This window comes from Podarcis bocagei, assembly GCF_964188305.1.
Source record: "Podarcis bocagei genome assembly, chromosome: 10".
Taxonomy (NCBI): domain Eukaryota; kingdom Metazoa; phylum Chordata; class Lepidosauria; order Squamata; family Lacertidae; genus Podarcis; species Podarcis bocagei.
This window is the reverse complement of record NC_138135.1, coordinates 37,711,477-37,732,139: the sequence shown is the minus strand read 5'-3', so window position 1 is coordinate 37,732,139 and position 20,663 is coordinate 37,711,477. Positions and strand designations below refer to the sequence as shown.

The 20,663-nt window shown below is 40.4% G+C and overlaps 1 protein-coding gene and 1 long non-coding RNA gene across 11 annotated transcripts in view; one reads left to right on the top strand and one right to left on the bottom strand.

Moving 5' to 3' along the window:
* The window catches only part of ANKS1B (ankyrin repeat and sterile alpha motif domain containing 1B), a 337,482-nt gene that overhangs the window by 121,170 nt on the left and 195,649 nt on the right, over positions 1 to 20,663 (bottom strand). For all 10 annotated transcript variants that reach the window (XM_081209629.1, XM_081209637.1, XM_081209638.1 and 7 more), the window contains 2 exons: positions 17,869 to 17,967; positions 7,119 to 7,271 (listed from right to left, as the gene is read on the bottom strand). In XM_081209629.1, the coding sequence (XP_081065755.1) occupies positions 7,119 to 7,271; positions 17,869 to 17,967 (252 nt within the window). The remainder of the gene's footprint in view (positions 1 to 7,118; positions 7,272 to 17,868; positions 17,968 to 20,663) is intronic.
* Positions 2,304 to 20,663, top strand: part of LOC308595513 — a 28,529-nt gene continuing 10,169 nt past the window's right edge. The window contains exons 1-2 of the long non-coding RNA XR_014012073.1: positions 2,304 to 2,491; positions 6,885 to 7,009. This is a non-coding gene — a long non-coding RNA (uncharacterized lncRNA). The remainder of the gene's footprint in view (positions 2,492 to 6,884; positions 7,010 to 20,663) is intronic.

The following is a 20,663-nucleotide window of genomic DNA, read 5'->3' as shown; positions in this document are numbered from 1 at the left end:
GTTTTCCTTTTCTCCTGCTGCTTTCCCTGGGAAAACCTGCTGTTTAGTGCTGAATTGGAACAAATGTCAACTGGGCTTTCTGCAAATTTACGTTTGTTCTCATTCAATGGTAAACGAATAAAATAGAAACCAAAAAAGTCACGGAACAAATGGAACAAAATTATGCGACAAAGCAAAGTGTGGATGAGCTCCCACCAATGCAGTTTGTCCCAAAGTTCCTTGTTCTTATGAAGGTTAACTTGGAAGTAAGCCTCCAGACAAGCTTATTTCCAAATCAGGGTGCACAAGATTGCAGCTTGGCAGAAATATTGGCATCCATCAGAATCTTTCACAGATCATCATGTCTCAGCAGCTTAGCTGCTGAAGCAAGGCTCAAAAAATAAATGACTGATTTTTATTTTTGAGAGTGCACCAGCAAAGCTTTTCTGCAAGGTACACGCTTTGCTTCCCTTCAACTTTTCTCTAGCCTTAAGATATAGTGAACAGCATTCATTTTTTACTGAAGAAACTTTCCCCACCCACTTTCCTTTGACTCTGAGTCCTGCTGAAACCTAAGATGAAGTGGGAGGAAACGACAGTGCAGAAGATTTGGAAAAACTACCACAGCTTACACTGAACTCCCGCCTTCAGTTAGAAACAGTGCAGTCTGTTTTAGAAAGAACTAGGAATAAAGGAAAATGTAACAAATAGACAATCACAAACCACAAGATAATAATGTCTATTGAAAGCTCAAGAGTTAAGCATGGTCGAAGATGCCAGTCCAAAAATGTACTAAATTTCCACATTTCATTAATTTGACACATTCTTGCAACAGCAAACATGATTAGTTTTACACAATACATCTGGGAGACAACAGCAATAATAACCCAAAATAATACCTACTCAATACACATCAACTAATAATATGCAAGGATTGATGAATGGAAAGTTCCATGCTGCAAATGTGGGCAGGAAACAATAGCAGAAGAAACAAATGGTAACTGCAAAAAATATAAAAAATATTGCAGTGTGGAGCTGCTCCTGTTCACTGTTCCAGTTAAGTCAGCCGTGCCCTCCTCCACAACACACCATTCAATACCCCCTGCCCACCCGATTTTCCATTTCCCAAAATGGCTAGTCCAGATCCCATGGCTACAGAGCATGCTCAGTCCTCATTGGGCTGTTTAGGGTTGTTATGGATGTTTTTGTCAATTTCAGGTTTTCCTAAGTCTGCTGGTGCCTATCTCTTGAATGTCTATGGTGCCATTTAGGATAAAAAAATACAAGTGAGACACTAAAAAACCCCCGAAAACTAGGGTACTGGTGGAATGGAATGTAGTGCCTGGAATCCTGAAAAGAAGAACTCTACACTGCAACATTTAAGGATTTCAGACTCTCCATTCCATTCTACTACCTCCATTTCCCTTTTTTAACCTCCAATTGTCAGTATGCTGTGTCCACATGGGGATATGTTAAATTAGCTTGTCATTGTTTGAATTACCTATTCAGTCAATGATATTGTTCATTCTACCCTTTTTATAGGGTTTCTTTTCTCGGCAGGGGCCTTTGAAAATATGCCTCACTCCATACACAGAATGGCACACACTAAAGCATGTTATACGCATGGTATACTCACTGCAGATGGGGTTCATCAACCTGGGAAGGTAGCCTATCTAGAAGGAAAACTCTGATCCTAAACCTTTGTGCTTTTTCACCCAGTATAAAAAGACACAGAACGTGGACAAATGTGATCTTTGTGAAATCAGTGATCAATTCTTTAGATTACTGCAGATTAATACGAACACACAGGCACTGACAAAGCATTATGGAGACGAGGGGAAAGATAGGGGAAATTACTATATGTCATTCAGTTTGTATCAGCTGGTGAGGGAAAGCAAAACCAGACATTTAGGATTTGTCTTTTCAAATATGTCTATAACAGCTTTATCAAAATGAATTTCATATAATGCACCATTTATCTAATCTAGAAACTATAAAGAAAATCCATATAATTGAAGCTCAGCTTCTTCAAGAAAATAGAGATAGCACACTTAGTTCCTTAGCAACATAATGAAATGTAATTTCAAACGCTCTGCATATGTGTTTGAACAATCAACTTGCCCTCTATCATCCGCAACAGTCAGTTGCATTGTAGCATTTTGATTCTGCTTATTATATGCATGATAATGGAAATAATATAATTAAAGCTCTAAAGTCCATTATAGAATGTTGCAAATGATCCCCATATAAGTGTATGTGCCCACACCCACACGGTTGAATACTCTCTACTACAACCAAGGACTCTCTACTACAACCAAGGTGGTGCTCACTTCTCCAGCAACTTCCAATATAAAATTTTCTTGCAAATAAATACAGTTGAAGGGGACAGCAGAAGGGAGATTAACTGAGAATGAAAGGGAAGAAAAAAGAAGGCCTATAAATTCGTGGATGGCAGACAGATAGAAAATATCACCCTCCTGCTGACAAGTGTTCATCAGTCCCTGGCTGCAATGTAAGCAATTCAGTGGTTCTTCCTGTAAGTTATGATACTGTTGTTTCAAAAGGCTCTAAAGCACCAAAATAGAATAGCTGAATGAAACAAATTAAACTTTTAAATAAAAAGAGCAACAAAAGTTCAGGGCTTGGAAGAGTCTTTAGTGTTTTTAAAAGGGATTAATGGGCAAGGGGGAAGAAAATATATAGTCTGTTTGACACCATGCTGCTGTGACTTTGGCTTAATTATTACTTTGGTGTATGAAGGAATAGCTGTTGAAAGTTTTTAACAAATTTCACATGTTGAAAGCAAAAGTCTGTTCCTACCCTAAGCATAGCTTCCGTTGTGCTCCAAAATCTAAGTCAAGGATCCAGTGCACAAGCATAATTCCTCTAGGTACGAACAGGTAACACACCCCTTCTCCTTTGTCTGTTTTGAAGCATTGGAGGGCTGATATGTATTTAGCTTCGTTTGGCACTTGAGCCACAGAAAGCATCCATTTCTCATCCTGCCATCTAGTAATTTTCTTTCCCCTCTCCTCTGCTTTAGCACTCTTTCCCCTCTTCTGCTCTAGGCAAAAATGGAGAAGGAAACTTGCTCTACTCCAGCTGCCAGTCAAGTTGCTCATGGGGACTGAAAGCAGGGTAATGGACAGAGCAAATGGGTCCCCAAAATCACTTTTGCTTGCTCACTGGCTGATACTGACGGGGGGGGGGAGTAATAATCAGTATTGCTGTTATTGATAAAAAACGGAGAGTTCAGGCCTCTCCCTATCCTCATTTCTCAAATGGATGAGCAAGGAAAAAGTATACCTTCTGTGGAGGTATAAACATTTCCTTCAAATGCAGAATGGGTATTATGTGACACCTGTAACACTGCTGCTTCCATAGATCAAAGTGGTTGAGTGGACATATATGGGGGAAGGTGATCTCACAGGTAACTCGTCCCAAGTTGTGAAGAGCTTTGTATACTAATATTGATACCCTGAACTTAGCCCAGTAGCAATCAGCAACTAAGTGCATTTGTTATATGTTGGCAGGGCCTCACTCCTGTCAGTAATTATGCTGTAGCATTCTGTACTAACTGTAGCTTTTGAATGAAGGGCAAGGGAAGCCCCACATAGAATACACTGCAGTAATCTAGACTTGAAGTAAATAAAATATACTGTACAGTATGATGCTGACTGGCATATATGATAAGCCAAGTGATATTAAGAAGGTGCTTCTTTGCACAGAACATATGCCAGTGATGACCACCAAACTGGATGGCTTAAAAAGAGGATTAGACAAATTCATGGAGGACAAGGCTATCAATGGCTAGTACCCCCAATGACTATGTTCCATCTCCACTGCCATAGGTATTATGCCTCTGATAACCATTTGCTGGGAATCACAGGTGGGCAGAGTACTGCTATGCTCATGTCCTGCATGTGGGTTTCCCACAGGTATCTGGTTGGCCACTGTGAGAACAGGATGCTGGACTAAATGCAGCTGGTCTGATGCAGCCAGCCCTTCTCATGTTCTGAATATCAGATGATTAAACATACAAGATTCAAAGGCCTAAAATAATCAGAGGAAGAGGAAGTGGTGAAAAAGTACACAGGGATAGTTCTAGATTGTAACATAATACTGAAATATGTAATTAAAAAAGAAGAAGAAAAAGAAATATGTAATATTAGGGAAAAACTAAATTTTCAAATAAAGGGGAAAAAACCTTATATTGCTCACCCACTTACATCAGCTAGTCCCACTGTTTTCCATTCTATTTATTAAATTTCCCATGGCATTCATTCTTCATTTCCCACCCTTCACCCTAAGGTCCCAGGGTGGGTTACAAGATTAAAAACAATTAAAAACAACTTACAACCATAAAAATATATCCACCCCAGAGCTTAGATGCTGGGAGTATTCTGAACTGACTGGCAACCGCAGGCCAAACTTCCACAGATACATGTTTTGATAAAATACAACAAAGGTCAGAAAGCAATGGTTTCAAAAATGCAAGGGTGCTACAGCATGATAAAAGCACCCTGCAATGCACACAAACATGGCCTTTGCTAATCAGTGCCTTAAAGCACTTAGCATGATTCTCACACAACTCTCTTGAAGAATATCCCATGAATTGGATCAACCCCAGCTTCTTGCACAAATAATTATATGGACAGCTACATTGGATTAAATGTGAATGGCTGATTTTGAATCAATGTTTTAGATGTATTAATCTAAAAATAACTCTCAATGCTACCCTGCATAAATTTACACAGGAAGCAATTGAAAAGGGACTGCTAAACAATACATTAATGTAGATTTGAACAATAGCAGCTGAAGCTTTTGTTTTTCTCTCAGGCTTCTTTCTTTTACTCATAGTGTTGGAGAAACCATGTTGTTAGGAGCAGTTTGGGGGGTGGGATGACAAAAACAGATCTGTGACAGTTTTTTCCTAGTCCTCTGATTTGAAAAGGTGTCATCTCTTGTGGGAAAATGATTGCTTGTACATAAGAGCATGAGCAGAGTTCTTATTATTGCAGAGTGATTTTACAGCACGAGATATTGCTAAGAGCATGATGAGCACATGAACACCTCATGCTAGACTAAATGATTGGCTCACGTAGCATAACACTCTCTTTGTTTTGCGGGCAAGGGCAAGGTTGCATTCCTTTTGATTGTTACTTTTGGGTACGAGACACAACAAGCGCTGTGCTGGAGGAGAGAGGATGAATTATTTTCACTGGACACAATAAACATTGCACGGCTAAAGCCAAAGCTTTTTCTTCAAGTCATCTTGGTGTGAGACTGATTATTTCGGATGTCGAGCAGGTTCTCGACAATCTCTCTCAGGACCTTGTGACACAAAATGCAACAGTCAGGACTTCAGTAAAGGGAGAGGAATCAAGTCAACATAATTTAGCAGACGGAAGCTGCACGCCGGCTCCCTCGGCCAATAAAACAAAATGAGCGCCGCAACCCCAGAGTCGTCCGCGACTGGATCTAACAGGGGTCCCTTTACCTTACCACTAACAAGACAAAATGCATGTTAGCCTGTGAAGATGTTCAAATAAACATTTTCTCATTATGAAATTTTTCTGCTGGCCTTGAGAGAAGGCATTTGTTATGATAGCACATATCTGCTTCAGTCTCACTGATACTATTTTCCAAACTCCCTTTCAAACCCCAGGCTGACATTTGACCCTACAGTTACTGACCAACAGAAAAGGAAAAGTGTTGGATACAGAAATGAATGTTATAGACAAAATATTTTCACAAACAAAACTTTGTACAGATTTTATATGAACCACAAAGCAAAGTATGACCTTTATTAAAGAACCCAGAGAGTAGGAACAGTTATTTTTACACAAGATGAATACTGAGATTTGTGAACTTAAATGGTGTCTGTGTGGTTGTGAAATTAGTGATTTTATAATTTTAAAAAACTATAAAGGGAAAGATAGGATCACATGTTAAGAACAATACTTTATGAACATTCTGAAATTTATGAGGGAGGAAAGGGGGGGAAATAAGTCGACACACTGTTCAAGACAGCACAGTCAACTATTCAGACCAGTGGAAGATCTGGTTTATGATTAAGATTATGCAATAACTTTGCCCCTGAAGGACCAGGTGCATAGCCTGTGAGTCATTTTGGACTCAAAACTGTCCATGGAATCACAGGTTAATTCTGTGTCCAGAGTGGCTGTCTACCAGCTCCATCTGGCGTGACAGCTGAGACCCTACCTGCCTGCGCACTGTTTTTCCAGAGTGGTACATGTGCTGGTTATCTCCCACTTGGACTACTGCAATGCGCTCTATGTGGGGCTACCTTTGAAGGTGACCTGGAAAATACAACTAATCCAGTCTGCGGCAGCTGGACTGGTGACTGGGAGCAGCTGCCGAGACCATATAACACTGGTCCTGAAAGACCTACATTGGCTCCCAGTAAGTTTCCAAGCACAATTCAAAGTGTTGGTGCTGACTTTTAAAGCTCTAAACAGCCTCGGCCCAGTATCCCTTTAGAAGTGTCTCCACTCCCATTGTTCAGCCTGGACCCTGAGATCCAGCACTGAGGGCCTTCTGGCGGTTCCTACACTGCGAGAAGCGAAGCTACAGGGAAGCAGGCAGAGGGCCTTCTCGGTAGTGGTGCCCACTCTATGGAATGCCCTCCTATCAGATGTTAAGAAGATGAGTAATTATATAACATTTGGGAAACATCTGAAGGCAGCCCTGTATAGGGAAGCTTTTTAAGGTTTAATGTTTTACTATGTTTTTATATACGCTGGAAGCCGCTCAGAGAGGCTGGGGCAACCCAGTCAGATGGGCCGGGAACAAATAAAAAAATATTATTATAGTTTTCGTTTTCTTTTTTAAATTGGCAGGAAGAAACTCTTAGATAAATAGGCTCCAAAATTTCTCTACAGTAATGTGCTTGCCGGAGGCCAACAATATGCTGCATACAAGAACTACACCACAGAAGAATCTTGAGCATATCAGAAGAAGCAGGTCTAAACATCAGATATCAATACTGATCACACCAAACAAACAAGTTAGTAGGTGCTTTACGCTTTTTTTTTTACAACAATTTATTTTCATTTGACCATTTTTAAAGGATTAAAACTGGTGGTTTTTTTAAAGGTAAAAATATATTGACTTACATTAATTAATTCAATATCCCAGATTTTTTTCACAAGGTCCATCGACGTATAGCCATTTATCAGAAAGGGTTTGATGTAATCACCCAGTTCCAGGGAATCTAGCCACTCTGCTACAGAGGTGGGGCTGTAGCCATCGTTGCCTATTTGTTTCATCTGAAACATAAAAACGCCCCACAAAAAAGTTCAGTTTTTGTTATTATGTATGGATGTGTGTGAGTAGGAGAAGAAATAAGGGATACCAAAGGACCTTTCCACAGACTAATTTCTGCATAATGAAAACACTATAGTTCTCTGGATTAAATTCTTAGGTCAGACCATTTGAGCTTTTAAACTTCTTTATTGACATCTGGCAGTGCAGAGTGTAGATTCACAGTACTGTACTTTTATGAATGGTTTCTTGTTTTAACGATTTCCACAGTGTTGGAGAACGTCTGTGTTAAAACAGTGCAATAAAAAAATGGATGACCAATGTAGCCTTGAGCTGTCTGCCAATTTCTCTCACACACACAACCAAAGGGGATAGCCTAGAACAGGATATCCCCCCTTTTGTGAGTTCTGTGAGAAGAAATGACATATTCTCAGAGTCAAGAGGACTTAAACTGCCAGTTTTCGTCTCCAGGGCCCTTATTTATAAAGAGAAACACATGCAGAAAACCATAAAGACAGGGATTCTGGCCATTCAGATTAATCTTAATCATCTTTAAGAAAAGCAATTAATTGAGGAAAACTTATTTTAAGTTGGAAATAAATTTTTAAAAGAGAAATTATCTTATGGCATCCATAAACTATTCTCCTGGGTTGTTGGTATAAATCAACTGGTTGAGAAAACGGGTATTTTCTAGAAACTCACTGAAATTGCCCTGTTGATGAGCTTCAGACTGTTGGAAAATATGCTTCTCACAGTTTGAACTGTGTTTTAATATAAATATGATAAGAGAGCCTGTTCAGGCCCTCCCCACAGCTGCTATCTGCATCACTTCAAATACATGTAGTTGGATCACCTGAACGAAGATCTCTATAGACATCCCTATGTTAAATAGGTAGAAAGGGCACACTGTGAAATAGATGGAAACAGGGAAACAACTTTTTTTTTCAGTGTCGGGACTCAGAAATTTTCTGAAGTAAGTATCAGGAATAGAGGGGCTGGGGAAGTGGAATACACAAAAAGATTAGGATCAGGAACAGTATTTAAACCGGCATAATAAAATGATTTTCAATGATGTAACTGGGAGAAAAGAGAAAAGTGTAATACTGTATAGAAAAGAAGAAATGTGTGATGTTATTTTTTGAAGATGAATATTTAAGAGAACTACAAAAGTTACACGTTGATGCATGCTATGAATAAATATTTTGCAGAGATATATTTTTGCAGAAGGAATCAATACTGCTTTTAAAAGAAGGTGGTTTCTTCCTTCCTCTTTGAAAATGGTTTTAATAATTTCCTTAGCTTAGTCAGTCATAATGTTACAGGAAAAAGGTAAAACTGTAAATTGTATGAAAATGGTATAAACAAATGAGTACATGTGGATGGAACACGAGAAGATAGATATATACATTATTTTTTAAAAGAACAAGACAAATAACTGAGTTAATTTATTTCATTCCAAAAATGAACATATAATGTCCCGTCAAATACACTTATTAATGTTCTTAGCTCGTATACAGGATAACAGTAATCAATTCCATATCACATATTTTGGCTTTCCTTTTCAGATCACAGAAAAGAATTTTTAAATGTCTAAGGGTAAATGATAATCCATAATGTCTGTAATGAGGTGAATTATGGTTTCAAACATATATAAGCATATTGTTGTGGGGGTGGGGGAGGGCATAACTCAGTAGCAGCTCATGTGCTTCACATGTGTACAGTCAGCTTCAATCCCTTGCATCTCCAGATAGGCTTACCTCTCCTTTGAGATAAAGCAGCTTCCAATTATGATGTTGTCACCAAACAGGGACAAAATAAGCTGTCTAGTGTTGGACTCCCTCCCCGCTTGGACTGACGTTTTCTCCCCAGCTACCCACCCACTAAAAAGGAAGAACTCGGATAATTTCAGAGTTAATTAAATGCAGCTATGGAAAGCTCACCTGTATAACAAGAACATATTAGAAGCTCTTTATTAAAATCTGTTTCAATATTATATATATAGCAGCTGTTGTTTTTTCATGTATCAAAAACCTGTCAGTGTATATAAAAACAGAACTCTTGTTACTTGAAAAGGATGCAGAAGCTATTAGATGGGAAAGGTTTTTTTATTTCCATCACAGCATTTTCACTGCTTTTGGATGTTACAGAAAAAAGTGCTGAAAGGAGAGCATTCTGAAACGTTTTCTCAGTGTCTAAAAACTGTATAAAAGGTTTGCCAATTTCTCTCAACGGTAGTCTTTAAAACCCTAACAGATGACAGTGATACTTTTGAGAGTGGACACTAGGGCTAACCCAAGATTCCACAATTTTGTGCTCCAATTCACAGCTGCAAAGTTGAATGGATGTCTGGGAGGTTTGGGGGAATGGAGTCAGTGGGGGTGAAACGTACGACTGCTGCTCCTGACAGTCATCACATTATTCTCCCAAAAATCCCAGAATAACTCCACATGACACAGGGTCACTCAGATGAGAGCTTCCGACAAAAATAAAAATGATAGTTGCCATTCATGGCTAATACCCCTCTAGAAGTCCTGTAAGAGCAAGGTCATTATGTGACCTTTTCCTGGCAGCTTTGTGGGTGGGGGAGAAGGCAATGGTGGTTGCCAGTTGTTGGCCAAAATTCTGGCATTGGTGGTACATTCCCACCCCCCTCTCTATGCCCACAAAACTGATGGAAGTAGGTGACCTTTTCATTCCCCATGTCCTCCAAATTTGAGCTGAAAGTCCTCTTTTGAGGATTTCCTCTTATGAAAGTTTTCTTATGAAGTTTATTCTTAGTCAAAGAATGAGCTTCTTTGAATCAAGCTTTACAATGTTTAACAACATTTCAGTAACACTTATTAACCAAATAGGAATGCCTAAACCAGAGGCGCCAGCTTTTAAAGGTGATTGGGGAGGACAATGTTGCGCACATGATATCCCAACGTCCCAACGCCATGCGTGTGACATCAGGAGGACCAGGGGAGGAGCCAATGTGGTGGCCACACAGCTCAATGACTGGCAGCTCATACTCCGCCTCCTCTTGGCAGCGCCACTCGCAGGAGGCTGCTTTGACCCTCCTTCCCTTCCATGGCAGGAGGAGCAAGAGGAGCAGCTGGTCACTGGGGGCACGGCACACTCAGTTCTGCTCTTCTGTTCTGTGGTTTTGAGGCATAGGGCCCCCCCAGTCCATACCACAAAAATATAGAGGGGGGCCAAAAGGGTTCAGCCCCTAGGAGCTGGCACCCGTGGCCTAAACCCAACCAAACATTTTTTAAAATGTACAAAGAAAGCCATATTTTTTAAAGACAAATTGAACAAACCTTTTTTTTGGGGGGGGACCTGTAGTAATTAATGTCAAATACACTAAAATATAGGCATAACATCACTTTTATATACATACATTTATTTCTCATTATAGTATGATTAATAAATAATTCAAAAATAGTTGTTGTGTGCCTTTGTGCCTTTGTAATCTCCATGACAGTGAGCAACAGATGCAGTTTTCCCCATTTCCAGCTGCATACAACTGCATCTGTTAAACTGCAGTCTGTCATGTACTCTTGTAACCTCTCCAGACACAAGAGAAAACAAAGGAGGAAGGCAACCCCACAGAGGCACAATTGGCTTCCCATATTCTACTGCTGTAGGCCTTGCTTGAGGTCTGCATGGCACTGGAGATGCATTCTGAATGGTTGCCTGGTTGCCTGTGGAGACACAAGAGAAACATGGGGATGGTAATGAAGAATGAGTAACACAGCGTACTCAACAGAGTAGGTGCTCATTAGATTATCTTTAGCTTTATTTCTGTACACGGACACATAAAGTAGCTGGACTTTAAAAGTTCAATAAATTAATATAAACAATCTGAAGTGCATGAAATAAACTTTAAAGTTCCCCAACCCAAAAGTAGATCTATAAAAGCATAGGAGGTAAGTCTGGACAATTTGGGACCAGGTTATTGGAAGTAATGCCTACACCAATATGAACCTGTCTAGGCCCTAAGTCTAGGACTAGCTCCACTCTAAGACCTACAGGGATCATGGACAGGGCATTTTCAATGGTAGCCCCACACTTGTGGACTTCCTCTTCCAACAGCTCTTCTTGCCCCCCCCCCCTTGTAGCTTTAATGCAGACCTTAAAGACATTTTTTTTTAAAACTCCTCATCGCCTTTGATATTACTGGCTCCTTATATATAATTTTATATGATGCTGGTTTTGTTACATTTTTTCTTTTCCATGCTATACTGCTTGAGACTTTTAAAAATGTAAGTCTCCTTGTGAGGGCTTGCCCTAAAAGAAAAGAATTGAAAACAAAGCAACTGGAAACATCAGCAGAGAAAACCAAATCCAAAACAACATAATAAAAGCCAAGCACAGCATGATAACAGAAACTGACAAACCAAAAGCATGAGGAGTTGAGTTTGTTTTGTTTTTTGAATGAGGGGAGAGATCTTCAAAATGTTTCTGAATGCTAAAGGAGAAAAGTACCAATGGGACTTCACAATGATGGTATTCCACAATTTTGGTGCCACCACAAAAAGGCTCTGCCCATCTGATCTCATATAAGGGTGGGATCGTGAACAGAACTCAGATGCCAATCTGATCTAGTTTATGGGAGAAGATAGGCACTGAGGTGGCTTGGCCACAAACCATTTAGGGCTTTAAAGGCTGAAATCAACAATATAAACTGAGCCTGGAAACAATCCCTGTTATGAAAGACCAGAGAAATATGCTCAGATGTTTGAGTAATTGGCTGGCCACTGCATCTTGAACCAGCTGAAATTTACACATTATCTTTAAGAGGCAGACTCACAGAGAGCATTGCTGTAGTCCATTCTGACAGCAACTCAGCATTTGTCTGCCTTGGGAGATACTGGAGGAGTGTGCCTTGGGGGGGGGAGTCAAACTGTTGGAAGAGTAACTAAACCTTGGAAAACAGGTCACACAAGGAAAAATGACTAATGGGCATTTGCCAGTAGTTGCAATTAAGGTACTGGGGTACCTAAAGTTCACCCCTGTAGGTATCTCTGCTCTTTATTGCCTTCATCAGTCTGTCTGTGGTAGATATTTGCCTGCATTTGGGGGTTTATAGCCATCAAAACTCTCCTTTTTGTACAGAGCATCTCTACTCTGTGTTCCATGGTTAGGGAAAGAAAAACTTGTAGACCCTGCTAAGTAGGGGAGAATTGTTAAGCAGTGTCCACATATTACAGTGGAGGAATGGGAAACATTCTGTGGCCATTGACATTTCTTGGGTGGCTTAGAAGTGAAGGATAGAGTAATTTCAGATGCCATACTGGAAAGTATGGCTCCCTGGTGACTTTGCTTACCTAGGTGGGGTATCTTGTCCTTCGAGCAGTGGGACTGAGGTTCATGGTGGCTGTTTGTGGCTGGAATCTGAGGCAGGGTACCTGTAAGGTTTCTGAGAAGACAAGTGTTAGGCATCTGCCCTTTATTTCTTTTTGGTTTACTCAGCTTTTAAGTTATTTGGCAAAGTGCTTTCAGATGGTGCCCAAAAGCCAGAAACAAAACAAAACAAAACTGCAGAATGGCTAAAGATTCCAACATTAGTTGGAAAAATATTCTGGTAATTCAGAACCTGAAAAACTAAGGAGAAATTCAGCAGGCAATGATTTCAGAAGCATCCTACATACAGTACATACATGCCGCCACCACACCCATTGTGAATGGATCAAGGCAATGGTTCCACAATATCAATGGACATCCTCTGGAAGGGTACTTCTACCATGCATAGACCTCCTTGCTTTCTGACAGGTATAAAAGATTTGACGAAGTGCTTTAATATTTTTCCCTACCAGCAGCCAGTGGAAGTTCAGTGGAAGTTTCTCCTTTATTATTTGCAAAACTTCTTGATGTCAGGAGGTTTAGCAGTTAGGTTGAGAAGTGCAAGTCAGTACTTTTCCGATAACCACTAACTGGCATTGCAATTCCCAGTTGGCCCCATACCCCCTTGGAAAGGAGCTCTTATTACACGGTTCCCTTTTGCATACAAATCTGGACCTGCATTTATATAACAAGGCAAAGGCTTCCTCCTAAAACAGATTTTTGAGTCTCTTTCACACATCCTTCAGTATGTTGCTCCTGCTGGAACTCAGGAAGATGCTTTGAAGGTTTACAGCTCTGAGGTTACTGATATCCCTGCCCTCCTGTTCCTCAGGACTCTACTGGAGCACTAATTTTCAAGCTTGAGATCCCTACAGGGGTTTCTTTGGTGCTGAATGTACTTTTCCTTATATTGATCATCCTCTTGCAACACTCTGGCAAATAATTACATTTTATCGGCTCAGTAGTGGAAAGGATTGCTTCTTGAATTCTAGCTTTTGATTCATCCATCCAGTAATTTAAAATATGGTCCAAATAGCAAAAGCCATGTCATACTTTTTTGATAACATTTAAAAAAATCAGTTGTGCTAATGGTTAAACTAATCATCTTCTTCATCTAAGTCTTGTTCTTTTCATAGTTTCTGATTTTGCCAAAACCCTCCGCATTCTATGCAGTTCATTTATACACTCACAAATCTGAGACCAGAAGTCAACTGAATGCTCATAAAAGATCCAGAAATCACAGCATGATCCTTTTAAAAGTTAGGACATAGTTGCTTTTCTGGTGTGCCAGGTGTTTTATGATGTCTGTGTGGGGTGAAGAAGGAAGAGGTGGTCATAACTGGCTTGGGGTCGTGATTCACTGACACTTTCGCTTGGTGCCTTTTCACAATGTGTCTCTGCACCTTGCCCCCCAAAATTATCAGCTTCCTCACAATTCTTAGCCTCCTTCCTTGCCTTTCAAGCTGTCATCCTCCCCGCTCTTTAGCTCATAATTTTATATTCAGCACTTCTTTTTCATGAGCACATCTTAGCTTCATGACCTCCACTGCTGTCACTTGATTCCCAGGCTGATGGCTTCTTCCTTTAGGCCTTTTGGTGACTCCATGGCTGCTTGTTTCTTAAGCAGAATGCTCTTGCCTGCTACCTCTATAGAAAAGGAAGGATTCTTGACACCAAAACCAAATACTTTTTCAACTGCATTGATGGCCTCGCTGCTTCATTATATAATATTATAACTTTTAAATGTCAAATTCTGCTCAAAGCAACTGGGTTTTGCACAACTGTGTTTCAGATTTCCAATGCAGTTCAATATGTCTTGGAACTAACGATGGGTGATAATTAAAAAATCATACTTAGCTCGCCTAGTTATGAATTCAGTATTATGTGTTTGGTGGAAATGTTCTCCATTATTTCAAGATTTTGAAGTATCTAAGGATTTTGTGCATGTGCATCTCAAACGTGCATCATGTGAAAATGATATGCATAATATATCATGTGTTACAACAATACCACCTTTTTCTCATTGGCAGTTTTTGCATTTCTTTTTATTCTTATTTTTACCATTGTGTGGTGCAGCAGCGCAGTTAGGTAACTGTACGCACAGTAAGGCGACCTCTCTTTAGATGGTGACATGTCCCAACTTCAGCCCAGTGATTCACACAAGGAAATTCCTGAAGGTGAGGCCTGACGTAGGCATCCCACTGCTATTGCACACAGATAGTGTTCACTTATCCAGATGCCAGTTCACAGCACTCCTTAGAAAAGCCATCCTTGAGTGTGAATTGGACTCCAGAGTATTTTCTGCACATTCCTTTTGTATACCGTAGGCGCAGCCACCATGGCTTTCTGCTGGGGCCTTTCCCTGGCTCACATTAAAGCTCTGGGTCATTGCCAATCATTTGCTTATAGGCACTATGTGTGCACTGCGATCCATGGCCTCACTGCCTCTTGTTGATGATTTCTTGCAGGTACAAGCCACAAACAGGCATAGATCTATAGTCACAGTATAGTGCACTGAGCTCAGGCACATGTTTTATCAACTTCATGGGGCCAGCACCTTGGTTTAGAAGACAGAGCACATAACACCTGGATGAGCCAAATGGGCATGCCCTGGGATGATCTAATGCCATGGCTGACAGCATGGGTGACAGCACTGGAGCTGCCTGATGCCCTCATTATTCAGCTTATTGAAAATGATCTGGTCAAGAAGAAGAAATACATAGACCTCATCTGGGCAACAGCTGCAGATCTCAAGGCCTTCATATGGCGCACCCAAGCTTGTCTATTTTTGGGTACAGGTACTTGGAGTGGTGGCAGTGGCACGGAGCATCATAACTGTTGCTATCAATCTTGCCTGGAAGAAGGTGAACAGCACAATGTCCTGCTTGGTATCCTGGTTAGATGAGTGCATTGTTTGGCATCCTGCTATCACTTATGACAAAATGGACTTGTATCAATGAAATGGCTTGTATCTATCACCTACAGGCAATGAGGCCAGGCTAATGAACATCTACTGGAGCCTGTGGGACTGGTTGCAGATGTGAGTGGTTGGGCAACAAGCTGGCATGGAGGGGCCAACTCATGTGGCAGAAAAAGGCACTTGGTTGGATCCTTAGTCTAAAGCTATGGGGTAGGTAGGTGCCCAACCCACAGATCCAGGATCAAAATTCAGGGAACCTCAGTAACGGGGTCCAGTGGTTGGGTTCTGACTGAAAGCCCAGACATGGGCCAACAGGCCATAGAACACCCCAGATGACATATTGGCAGGATCATCTTACAGATCTACATCATAGGGGATCCTTAACCACAGGATCGACCCTGATGGAGTTATCAGCCAGCAGTTGGGTTGGCTGATTCAGGATGCATACCCAATGCCTATGCCGAAACTGACCTACATCTGTAATCAATAAAGTTGTGGTCATTTCGATCCCAAGCTGGTGTCACACCATTTTTTGCTGCTTCTACACTTCAAAACCCCTCCACACAGTAACCTCTGGCCTGCTGGGCTTGGGTCTGCAATGTGTCATAACTCCACATTGAGAGATTATAATTAATTTTTTCTCATATTTGGGGAAATTGTTAACAGAATGGATTCTATATTTGCATCCAGCCGTAAGTATCAAAGGTAGAGCAACTTTAACCAACACGATGTGTATGTAGTTTTATTAGAAGTATATATGCCCCAAGCTTCTAGTATGTTTGCATTGTCCAGAGCATCTTACAAACTTTTAAAACAAATAAACATAGATAGAGTGAAAATTTCTTGAAAGAATTGCAGGTCTCCTTGGAAAGGATCTCAAAAATCATTAATGTATTGGAGCACTGCCTGGCTGCTTTGAGTTCCCTGAGTGTCAGGGACTGGACTGAAGGGGAAGGCTGGGAACCACTCCCTTCTCCTCCTTTGCTTCCCTCGGGGGAGGGGGAGGGGGTGGATCCACCCCTCCTCCAGTAGTTTCAAAAGAAGAGGGAGACAGGGTTGAATTGCAACAGAACTCAGAGCTGCCAAGTTATGAGGTGTTGGGAGAAGGAGGAAGAGTGGGGGAATTGCCAGCGGAGATGTCCTTGGAGAGCACAGAAGAGCCACCATACCTGCGTACACATCGCTAACTTAGAAATCAAGAGCAAAGGGCTCAAAGACATTTGACTCCTGAGGCCACCCATAGGGCCACAGGCTGTTACTGGGGAAAGAAGGGAAGGGGCTTAGAGTGAGCAACATCCCTATGGAGTTAAGGACTGGATTCTTTGCCTTACACCACGCGAACCATAAATACAAACTTCCTTGCTTCTGCCTTGATCCTTGATGCTGCCAGGGGAGGATAGAATCACCCACACCTGACACTACAGGAAGTTATTCTAACTTTTGCTGGGCATTGCAGGTTGGGTGGAGATGGTGGCGATTTCTGAGCCCCAGAGGTACTGAGTGCACATATGCACAGACAGTGAGGTGGGGGAGTTCTAGGAAAAAGTGGAAGCTACTGTGAAAGATGACTTACAGGCTGCCTTTCTGCTGCATCTCTCTCTCTCTTCCCCACCTCCAACCACTATATAGTAAACGAGAAGCAACAAGACCCAGAACTTTTGTGGATAAACTGGTTGTTGTCACTCATCCCCAGTGCCAGAACACAGTCTCTATTGTCTGAAAACAGTCATCTTTCTGTTTTAATATCCTGATGTGCATGTGGATTGGTTTCCTCCCTTCTCAAGGAGGGAAAACCATGGAATGTACAAGAAGCAGTGATGCCCACCAACTTGGATGATTTTAAAAGATGATTAGAATAACTCATGGATCATAAGGCTACCAATGAACCTACTTGAATATTAGATAGGTAGCCGTGTTGGTCTGCCATAGTCAAAGTAAAAAAAATTTTTTTTTCCTCGAGTAGCACCTTAAAGACCAACTAAGTTAGTTCTTGGTATGAGCTTTCGTGTGCATGCACACTTCTTCAGAAGTGTATCTGAAGAAGTGTATCTGAAGAAGTGTGCATGCACACAAAAGCTCATACCAAGAACTAACCTACTTGAATATGTTACTGCTGTCTCTCCAGTTATACAGAATGTTATTTTAAAAAGGGCACCGATATGAATCAGACATTGCACAGGTGACAAGGACTAAAAATTATGTTGGCAGATAGCGAGGCCCGGAAGGACAACATTTTGTACTTAAGAATGATGCAATAATAATAATAATAATAATAATAATAATAATAATAATAATAATAATAATGGCCTCTTGCTTATGACATTGGAATGGGGACAGGAAAAACAAAAGGGTACCTTTGGAAGGAGCTGAATTGCCTGTAAAATTCTTTGTCTGTGTCCAGAATTAAGTATTCCAATTTCTAAAAGGTCTTGATCCTCCATCACGTTGCTTCCCTAAAACAAACAAGAAAATATAGTGACAGGTATATATTGGCAAATATTTTAGGTAGTTTAAAACATCTTATGCTACTGGATTTTAACAAGTACAGTACCTTGGGTTATATACGCATCAGGTTACATACGCTTCAATTTACAGACTCCGCTAACCCAGAAATAGTACCTCGGGTTAAGAACTTTGCTTCAGGATGAGAACAGAAATCGTGCTCCGGTGGCGCAGCAGCAGCAAGAGGCCCCATTAGCTAAAGTGGTGCTTCAGGTTAAGAACAGTTTCAGATTAAGAACGGACCTCTGGAACGAATTAAGTACTTAACCCGAGGTACCACTGTACATTGTTAACAACAAATCATGAATCATGATCACACTTCTTTTCAGGTTCAGAAAATGTGAAAGTTATAGTATCACTACTCCACTGCTAGTATTAGCAATTAATTAAATATATTGTTCCATGCCACCCCTATCTCCAAGTGGTGCAAGATTCCAGGGGTACCATGTGCTTTCCCAGGGTTCATGTTTCCTTTTTGAATGAGGCACAGCAGAAATTGTGGTGTTTTTATTATATATGTTTCATTTACACATTAATACAACCTGAGCCTACAATAGCATTAATACCCCAAAAGGGTCACAGCATTAATACCCCAAAAGGGTCTTGTTTCTACTATAGCCGTAGCCTTGTATTCAAACAGAAGTCAAACATTGCTTTGACTCTCGCTCCAGCTTGCTGCTGGCCCATATTATTGCAACGTTCAACTCTAAACTCTGGCTATATCCTTAAAACTGTCTTACACAGAGCCCCTTTCCTTTGTTCCCCTTAATGGCCCATCACCCAGGCAATCATGTCATCAGGAAGCTAGTCTGGTTCATATTTTAAGTTACAGGATCAGGCAGTTAGAGGTGACAGTACTCTGCACCAGTGAGTACCAATCAACACCAAAAAGCACTGCATGGGCATGTTCCCATCATTATCACTGTATGAAGATGACATTGTGTGGCTGTTGCACAAAGAGCTGCATACATGAGCAGCACGGAGTCCACACTAAACTGCTGTTTAGAAGTGCTCCTTTAAAAGCAACACATCTGTGTACTCTTCAAGTAATCCAGTGTTGGTTCTCTTTTGTGTTGATTTCCCCCTTCCTCTTTCTTTTCCTGCTTTCAAAAAGTTTATTTGCTGGATTTTATTGCATGATTTTGGGAAAGGGTCTAAGTGACAACTGGGAGGAACCATATAGATGGGTTGTAGGCAAAGCTAGTCCTACTCAGAGTAGACCCACTGAAATTGATAGACGTCACTATCTTAGAGCAGAGCCATTAAAATTAATGTATCTAAGTTAGTCATGTCTAGTACTTTCAACTGGAAAAACTAAGTTGGATGCAACTCATGTGATTTAATTTTTAATACTTTGTAACAATAAACATAACTTACGGCACACCCCACTATTGCCACGGTAGCTAAAACAACTCAATTTTTTAAAAATGATATTTATTAAGGTTTCAAAGAAAAGAATTACATGAATTAAAAAGAAAGAAAAAAAGAAAGACAAAAGTATAAATAAAATAAAAAATACAAAATATAAAAAAGATAAAAAACACTTTTAAAAAATACATCAGTTTTCCATACCTTACATTCATTTCCTTGTTTCCCTGACCTCCTCACACCTCCCTTTTTTGTATTCCAATTCAGTTAGCTAATTCAGCAATTTCTTTCCCTCTTTGTTTTTATCTTAGTCCTTTAACATAATATATTATAACTTTGGATTCTCACCTGTTAACAATCCATTTTTACATACACCTTTATAACATTGCTGCTTAAACCACTTAACTTCATTCTGACATCATTCTAACATTCATTAATTTTGCAATATTTCTGTAAATAGTCTTTAAATTTCTTCCAATCTTCTTCCACCGACTCTTCTCCCTGGTCTCGGATTCTGCCAGTCATTTCTGCCAGTTCCATGTAGTCCATCACCTTCATCTGCCATTCTTCCAGAGTGGGTAGATCTTGTGTCTTCCAATACTTTGCAATAAGTATTCTTGCTGCTGTTGTGGCATACATAAAAAAAGTTCTGTCCTTCTTTGGCACCATTTGGCCAACCATGCCCAGGAGAAAGGCCTCTGGTTTCTTCAGAAAGGTATATTTAAATACCCTTTTCATTTCATTATAAATCATCTCCCAGAAAGCCTTAATCCTTGGGCACGTGCACCAAAGGGGAAAGAATGTACCTTCAGTTTCTTTACATTTCCAACATTTATTATCGGGCAAATGGTAGATTTTTGCAAGCTTGACTGGTGTCATGTACCACCTGTATATCATTTTCATAATATTCTCTCTTAAGGCATTACATGCCGTAAACTTCATACCTGTGGTCCATAACTGTTCCCAGTCAGCCATCATTATGTTATGTCCAACATCTTGTGCCCATTTAATCATAGCAGATTTCACCGTTTCATCCTGTGTATTCCATTTCAACAGCAAGTTATACATCTTTGACAAAATCTTAGTTTTGGGTTCTAGCAGTTCTGTTTGCTAAAACAACTCTATTTCAGAAGCAGATAGAAACAAAGTCACACAGAATGGCAAGCAGGTGAATCTGGAGTAAGGTGAATACCGGCTTGTTCATCATTCAACTGGCAATATCAAGTGATGACTCATGGGTGCCAAACATGTACCCCAGGCAGAGCTTTTCTCTCACCTC